General features: G+C 52.1%; 1 protein-coding gene across 1 annotated transcript in view; it reads left to right on the top strand.

Moving 5' to 3' along the window:
* Positions 1 to 7,856, top strand: part of Tmed3 (transmembrane p24 trafficking protein 3) — an 8,336-nt gene extending 480 nt beyond the window's left edge. The window contains exons 2-4 of the mRNA XM_010631803.3: positions 92 to 261; positions 1,588 to 1,836; positions 6,667 to 7,856. Coding sequence (XP_010630105.1) covers positions 92 to 261; positions 1,588 to 1,836; positions 6,667 to 6,903 — 656 coding nt within the window. The 3' untranslated portion in view covers positions 6,904 to 7,856. The remainder of the gene's footprint in view (positions 1 to 91; positions 262 to 1,587; positions 1,837 to 6,666) is intronic.
* Positions 7,857 to 8,358: the final 502 nt, after the last annotated feature.

Here is an 8,358-nt window from a genome sequence, read left to right as displayed (position 1 = left end):
CTACCAGGTGCGGGCGGGTGACCCTCCGGCCCGGGGGAGGGCGCGGGTTGCGACCCGCTCCCCGCGTCGTGTTTCTTTCCCTCCACCCCAGGGTGCGGTGGGCGCTCGGGGAGCCTGCGCCTGTCTGTCCGCCTGGAGATATCAGTGCCCAGCTGCCGGGTCAGGTCCTTGTGGGACCTTGTGGGTGGAGTTGGGGTCGCAGGGAGGATCCAGGGTCTCAGGGCAGAGGGGCAGCTGCTGGCAGCCTTAAGGGAGGAGGAGGTCTGGGCAGCACTGAGGAAGGCCAGTGTTCACAGGCAACTCCACGTGTGAGCATCACCTGTCTGTCCACTTAGACATTCGTGTATGTGTCTGTGCTAACACAGACAACATACGCACCATAACAGAAAAGTAACTGTATGGCCAAGAGGCCTGAACAGTCACTTGGTTCCTGCTGGGGCGGAAGTCCCCTGTCAAGAGATGTCCACATGGGCTTGAACACCCAGCTGCAGAACGCGCACTGCTTCATATGGAGCTTGCTAAACACATCTAGTAACTTTGGACGCGGGACATTTTTAGTTTGGAAGCAGATGGTGGACGATCAGGTTGCACACCATCCCTGAGGGTGAAGGTGGAGAGGTGGCTGCTGACTAGAAGCCACCAAGGTGAAAACAAGTGGAGTACAAGCTGCCCCACAGCCAGCGAGCACCTGTGTGATGCTGCCTTTATGAGTCTTAGTCTCCCTGTGTGAAGGAGTGTTTGAACCAGTGATTCCCCAGGTTTCTCTACCCCTGCCGCTCACTGATTTCTATGAAGCTTCCTCCTGTATTTGCCTTTGTCTTACGCTCAGTCAGTAACTCGACCTATTCAGAAAGGAAAGAGTGGTCCTGGCCTGGGTCTCCTGTCTGACTAGAGCAGGCAACAGCAGGTGCAGCTTGTGCTCCACCTGTTCTTGCCCCAATGGCTTGGAGCCAGAGGCCGCCTCTCCACCGTCATCCTCAGGGCTGGTGTGCCACCTGAGGTTGTGTTGTAAATGACTGGCACGTCAGTGTAGACTGCTGAGCAGTCTGTTGTACCTTGCTCAAGCCTCACAGTCCCACAAGGTCCACCGGCCCTGCTGGTATCCACCTGCCTTATACAAGTGAAGATAAATCCTCTATGTGAGTGACTTGCCCCGGATCACACAGTTAACAAGTGGCAAAGCCTGGGGAGCGTTTCCTCAATTTACCTTCCTCCTAGTTTCAGAAAGCCTTGTTGCCCTGTCTGAGGAATAGCATTTTTCCTGGGACATATATGTTCCTCTGCAGACCAGTGTGGTCATTTGGTTTTTGAGAGATGGAGCCAGTAACCCTAAGGTCAAATTTCAGCTATGTAACCTTAGGAACCTCAGTTTCCCCTTCAGTAGAATGGAGGAATCAGGCTCACTGTATTCCTGCAGAGCAAAATCTTTGGCAGGAGGTAGGCATAGATTCAAGTATCAGCCCTGGTGTTGGAGGCAGTGTGGTGAAGATTAAGTGAGGGGAGTCTGAAGGGGCTGATTGCAGGCTGTGGCCATTGTGCAGAAAGTATTGGTTGTCCCTCGATGACAGTTCACTGTCTGTGTGTCAGGTCATCACTGGAGGCCACTATGATGTTGACTGCTACGTGGAGGACCCCCTGGGGAACATCATCTACAGGGAAACCAAAAAGCAGTATGACAGTTTCACCTACCGCACTGAAGTCAAAGGCATTTACCAGTTTTGCTTCAGCAACGAGTTCTCCACCTTCTCGCACAAGACTGTCTACTTTGACTTCCAGGTGGGCGACGAGCCCCCAATTCTCCCGGACATGGGGAACAAGGTCACGGCTCTCACCCAGGTGAGTGAACCCCCAACTGCTAATGACAGTGTTCAGTTCTAAAGGACACTGCTGTCTTCCCTGTTTTCCTTGCCGTTCTTTAGCCGCATCCCTGCAGTATCTGACTTCCCTTCATTCCCATCAGTCTCTTTCTAAGCTCTTTAGGTCGTGGACCTCTGCTTATTTGACATGCCTGCTGTGAAGAGAAGTCCTACTGTGTGTGCTGTGTTAGTGAGGGCAACACAGCTGTTACAACATGCCACGGCTTGCGTGGCTGAAAGGTCCACGAAGTGAGGATGGTGGCAGGGGATGAAGAAAAGAAAGACAGAGATCTAAAAGAACAGAGAGATACGAAGCTGAGGCCAGGTGGGGCTTTTCCTTCTGATGCGATAAAAAAGACCACCAGGCAACTGCAGTACATTTATTTATAGTGGTAGAGATAACAAGTGCAGGGGGTGGGGTGGGGGTGGTAAAAGGGGCTGGTTTGTAACTGGAACCAGAGAGTAACTAAGGTCTGCAGATCAGTATGCTTGATGGTTTTTGGGGGAATGGACGGGGAGGAAGACATGTCCTCTTCTCGGCCAGGCCTTGCTCCACCACACCCTCTTGTCACCTGTTGTCCCACTGGGCCTACCTCATCCTTGGGAGGAGGTGAGTTAGGCCTGGCCATAGTGATCTGTGGTGCAACACTCCCAGCAATAACATATCAACCCCAGTGTCAGTGGATTAACAGTGGTTTTTCTTTGCTCATGATAGTTGAGAGAAGGCTGGTGGGTGCTTCCAGAATGGCATGACTCAGGGACCAGACTCTGGTTTCTTTCTTATTTTTCTTCTCTCCTGGGGTTTCAGGGTCCTCTGCCTCTAGTCACTCAAAGGAAGAGAGAACAAGAAAGGCCTGCCAGGTAGTCACATGCGTCACGTCTGCTCAGGTTTCTTCGGGCAGGTGAAACAGTCCTGGGTAGCAGTAGTCTCTCAGCAATAGCTCCACACCATGGAGAACAACTGTGACATTGCAAGAGCTCAAATAACCACCTCTGTCCCTACCTGCTCTCCAGGTTTGTTAGGATCTGACCCTGCCTCCACCATCTGCCTCCTACTTTTAATTAAGCCCCTCCTTCCTTTCTTCCTACATGACTAGGGCTGTAGGCTGAGGGCTGGGGCTCTGGAATTTACCTTGTATCCTCCCTGTGCGTAAGGTGTGGTGCTGAAAGAAATTCTCCAGATGTTTGTTGAATGACTGTCAGGGCCCTAAACAACCTGTAGGACAGAGATGTGCTTGTTCCAGAGCCAAGGCCAGTGTGTCTGCAGCCCTGGGAAGCCAAAGTGCCACTGATTGCCCTCAGGCTGGCCGTGAGCCCTGATCCTCTGCAGTGTGGGCATACTCATGGAGTCCTACGCATTGCCCAGTTTTCCCTCTTCCTTGAAGTTATGGCTGTGTCATCCAGCACATACGTTCACGTCTGTCTCTGCCGTGTAGCATCTTGCAGATCTGAGTCATGGCAGGCAGAATTCACGTGATGTGCCCACTGGGCCCAAAGTGTGGAGGGATGGGGCCCCAGCCCTGTTGGGGGTGTAGCCTTGCTGGCCATTTAGCACTCAGCATTGTGGGCAGAGTGTAGCTTGAAGAGTGCGGGGTCTTGGAAGGTCCAGTCAGTGTTTCTAGGAGGGCCAGCCAGGCTTCCTGGCAAAGTGAACTGTGGAGCTGCTGGAAGTATCTGTCACAGGAGCAGAGCAGGACGGATTGATGGCTATGACCTTTGGTCAACTGGGCATGGGTAATCTTTTAGCCAGTGGCTGCTGTTTCCTGTTGCTCTTGAAGTAGAATGGGGAGTCTGCCTGATGGAAGTTTTGTGGTAACAAGGGGAACAGGTTTCTTTCTGACTAGCGTGAACTCATCTCAGCAGTCAAGGAAATCGCATGTGTTCATGGAGAGGGGTGTCTGTGACGCCTGGTGGTGAGCTGCCTCAGGGTTTCTTGGGGTGTGATCTGTGCCCCAAAGGTTTCCAGGGCAACAGTGCTGAGAAGTCATGGGCCAGCACTGCTGCATCCCAGGCCTGGGCCCAGCATCTAAGGAGCTGCCTGTCTGGTGAGTCCAGTGTGCACTTGGAGCTCCTGACTGTGACAGAAAGAAACTTGGAGAATGGGATTCTAGCCTGGAAACCCAAGTGAGTGCTTTCCTGGTATTTAAAAACTGAAGTCTGAGTTTATAGGAATAAAACTTGTGTGTATGTATGTGTGTGTATGCAAATATACTTATATACATGTGTGTATTCACATACAGCCATGATATATACACTTACATGCACACGTGTTTATCCATCCCTCCCTCTAATTGCAAGAAGCCTTCTTCATTCCTGAGTCCCCTGACTTCAGCACCCCAGATCCTCCCCAACATGGTTACTAAGTGGGCCCTTGTCTGTGGCCAGCAGGACTGTGGTGACCTAAACTGCTGGTGCTTCTGAGACCTCCCATCCACAGCCTGGTGACTGTCCTGACCCAGGTCAGGTTGCAGCTTGTACTTCCTGTGTCAAGTCCCCTTCTCCTCTGGTAGGATTGGCCACTTTGTCATGGACGTTTCCCCTTGGTCAGTGCTTTCCACTTTTCCTTGCAGTTGATCAGCTTTTCTTTTTAGTTGTAAATGACTATGGCTGAGTGTGGATTCTCAGGGTTTCATACAGTGCCTAGAAGACAAATAGGTATTCGATGATGTTTGAATGAATTGGTAAACCTGAACCTGGTTTGAAATTCTTGTAGCCTCATTTTACTGAGGTCCCAGCCCCACTTGCTGTACTGGTCTCCTGGGATCTCTAGGTGTTTTACACGTGGAACTAGTTTACCTTGCTGTTTACCTGTGTTGAGGTCATACGTCAGTCCTGGGAGGCTCTGCCATGGCTTGTCTTGGCTTACCTTGGACATGGGTTTCTGTAGCCTGACCCCATACCATGACCTCTTCCCACTTCCTTCCCGGCTCAGTCCCTGCTCCGTATCTGTGAAGGTGACATGCCCTGGTGGGCCCTGGCAGTGTTAGCAGGAAAGTAGGGAGCAAATTGACCAACTCCAGCAGGCAGGTCTACACTGAGTGGCCCTGTCTGGAGGTCAGCATTTGTCATCAGCCCTTCTGGGATCATCTGTTCCTTTCTCAGTGTCAGGCATCTGTAGCCTCCACCTCTTCAGCACATGGGCTGAGGGCACTGGTCTCGAGAGTGGTATGTGCTATGTAGTAGGTACTTGGACACACAGGAAGCCACAGAGAAGCAAGGTACAGATGCCTTGGGGAGAAACATTGGAGCACAGATGGGCTCCTTCTTACTGGGTTCTGCTCATACCTGCCCACCCCACAGTTCAGATCATGTCACCTTTTTATCTAGGTGACGTTGTCCCCCTTCCCAGCCACAGGTCAGGAGAGGGGAAGCCACCAGGCACAGAGTGTGCACTTGGAGTGCTGTCACTTTGGGAGGTGGGCCGGAGACCAGGCAGTGCTGGGGATGGGGTGCTGCTGTTCTTCCCCATGCAGTGCAGCTCCTGCAAGGCCAGAGGAAAGTGCCAGTCACTCAGAAAGGGCAGCCCTGTCTTGTGACTGTGGCTCCTCACTCACCTCCTGGATGGCCACTGTGGCAAGAAACAGGTTCCGGGAGTGGGCAGCTTTCTGCAGCTTCTTACGCTGTACACTGTAGGCAGTTTGCCTTCGAGACTGGATCTGAGGTACTGCTGGGTGCTTAGTGATGCCTGCAGTTTGGGCAGCATAGCTGGGGACAGCTGCCTGCACACTGGGCACAAGGTTCCTTGGGTGCCTCTGGTGAGAACTCATGTCTTACATGGGCAAGCCATCCTCACTGTCTGCTGGTAAGTGACTCCTTGCCACACACACAGCGGCTGGCTAATCCTCCTCCATCCCTTGTAGCTCTGGACAGTGTAAGTCTGGGCAGGCTTGGCCGAGGCCAGGATGGAGGCATTGGTTGGCATGGGCTCTTAGCTAGAGGCTCTGGGGAGCAGCTGCTTTTGTGCTCACGGGGCTGTTGTTGGGTTCACTTTTGTGCTGCCACAGGACTGGGGTCCCCACCTGGCTGGCTGTCATCTGTTGTGTTCTCAGCCCTTTGGGCCCTGTGCTGCTCCTGCAGGTGGCCACTTTGAGGCCAGCTGGAGAACACTGCTTTGTGGATGTGTGTGAGCACATCAGGCTTTAGGGTTCCTGGGCATGGGACAGGGTTCTTGGGGTACTGATCAAGGCCTTTTCAAAGTCCTGTCTTCCACACAGTATTTTAGCAGGTACGTGAAGTTGTGGAGTAGGACGTGAGCATATGTGTTTATGTGTGTGTACCTGTGTCTTTGTATGTTTGTGACATGAGAAGAGGATGGATGTCTTTTTGAGTCTGTTTATACATAACTGTAGGCATCAGTTACACAAGAGAGGGGCTGGAAAGTCAGAGTCCGAACGGTTGAGGTCTGATTTGCTCTGTTGTACCAGCCATGTACCCTGGCAATATGTGTAGCCTGTTTGAACCTCAGTTTCCCCATCAGCTCATGGGATGTGCAGTCACCCAGCCCTGCTTGACAGCAAGGGTGGTGCTCTGCATGTCTGTACTTCACAAGGATTAAATAAGGAACAGGGCTGGTGCTCACGAGCATGGGCTCAGGACACAGTTGAGTCCGATCCTAACCCTGCCGCCTACTGACAGTACTACCTACTGGCACGTCACTGCCTCTCTCTGAGCCTCAGGTGAGCCTGCCCCCAAGAGTAAACACAACCACGTAGCACTCAGGGTGCTCCCTCGATGACAGTGACAAAGTGGCTGTTGGCTGACATCCACAGTGTCTCAGGTCAGTACTGACTGCTTGTGCCTTCCTGCCCAGATGGAATCTGCCTGTGTGACCATCCATGAGGCTCTGAAGACTGTGATTGACTCCCAGACACACTACAGGCTCCGGGAGGCCCAGGACCGAGCTCGAGCCGAAGACCTCAACAGCCGTGTCTCTTACTGGTCCATCGGTGAGACGATTGCCCTGTTTGTGGTGAGCTTCAGCCAGGTGCTGCTGCTGAAAAGCTTCTTCACAGAGAAACGACCTGCGTACAGGGCTGTCCACTCCTAGCTGAGACAGCCCCAGGATGGAGCAGTACTCCTGGGTGCCAGGTTCCTGCACATCTGTGTCCTTGCACCCCACAGCAGAGCCCACAGAACGCAGTGATCCCAAGGGATCCAAGTGTATTCTGTGCACTGAACTGACCAGAAGAACGTTTACAGTCAGGTGAGGGGTTGCACTGTGGGAGGGCAGCAGGTGCGACCCTGGGGCCCAGTGCCTCTAGTACCACTTAGGGCTCGGCTTCTACTCCATGATGCCTTCTACTCCTGAGGCCTTGAGCCTCCTCCCTTTGGGGAGCAATGGGGGTCTCCACTCCGGCCTTTCCTTCCATGGGACTCTGCACCTGAGGAAACCGAATCCTGAAGCAGCTGTGCGGATCTGTGGACCTACCCGAGGCACAGCAGTGTCGGCCACTCAGGCAGGACCCATGTGAGGACCTTGCACCCTTGGCTGGCCCTGCATCTCCCAGAAGGTGGGACTGGGCTAATAAAGATGAGTGTGAGAACCTGCAGGTGTGTGCCTTTTTCCTGGTCTCAGAGGACTCAGAGCCCCACGAGGAGCTTGGGGTGTACAGATACCGGGAGAGCAGGTGTGGCCCAGAACTGGCATGATCGCTCCTCCCATATAGATGGGAAAGGGAACAGGAGGGGCCTTGGCTTCCTGTCACTCGCCATGCCATGCCATGCTGTGGGACCACCCCAGCCTTGTACCATTCAGCCTGCTGGTCCTTCCCCATGACCAGACTGAGTCTTCCCTGAACCCTTGTTGGCCCCTCTCCCTGCCCCAGACCCCTTTCCTATTTGGGAGAAATGAATGCTTGACTGAGACTGGAAGGAAGATATGATGTCTTTTGAGGGAAACTTGCCAAGAGATCTGAAACCCTGAGCTGTCTGGCAGGTGTTAAATAATGCATTGTAGGAAACGAGACAATGTAGGATTCAGTTCCCAGGGCTGAAAAAAAAAAATCAATTAAAAAGTGAAAGGAACAAAATAAACTGTTCTAAAAAGATACCCTGTAAGCCTGATTGACTTGCTTGAAAGATAAATGCTACTTCTCTGTCATACGTTTTTTTATGCTATTTCTTTCCTGTCTCCTGTTGTAAAATTAACACTGGGTAGATATAAAAAACTATGAACTCTGTCTCCTAGTACACGCACTACCTCAGTTAACAGCAGGACATGACCCTTACCTCTCAGGAGCCCCCTAACAACCCACTGTCCTCCTATCCTGAGGGAATTCCCTCCAACCTGGAAGTGGTGTCTGCCAGCCACTGAGAAGGGTTATAATCAAAGGACATATCTCAAAGCTCCTGGCGTCACTCTTTACTTTTTTCATAGGAACAGCGTTTTCCAATCTGGAAAAAAAAAATTGCTGGTGGTGACTTTCTGTTTTATTTATATAACTAATCATTCATCCATAAAACACAGATCCAGCTCCCGTCATTAAGAGATAATATTTTTATA

This window comes from Fukomys damarensis, unplaced genomic scaffold, assembly GCF_012274545.1.
Source record: "Fukomys damarensis isolate Sample0158 unplaced genomic scaffold, DMR_v1.0_HiC HiC_scaffold_7, whole genome shotgun sequence".
In the NCBI taxonomy this organism is placed as follows: Eukaryota; Metazoa; Chordata; class Mammalia; order Rodentia; family Bathyergidae; genus Fukomys; species Fukomys damarensis.
This window is presented reverse-complemented; position numbering and strand designations above follow the sequence as displayed.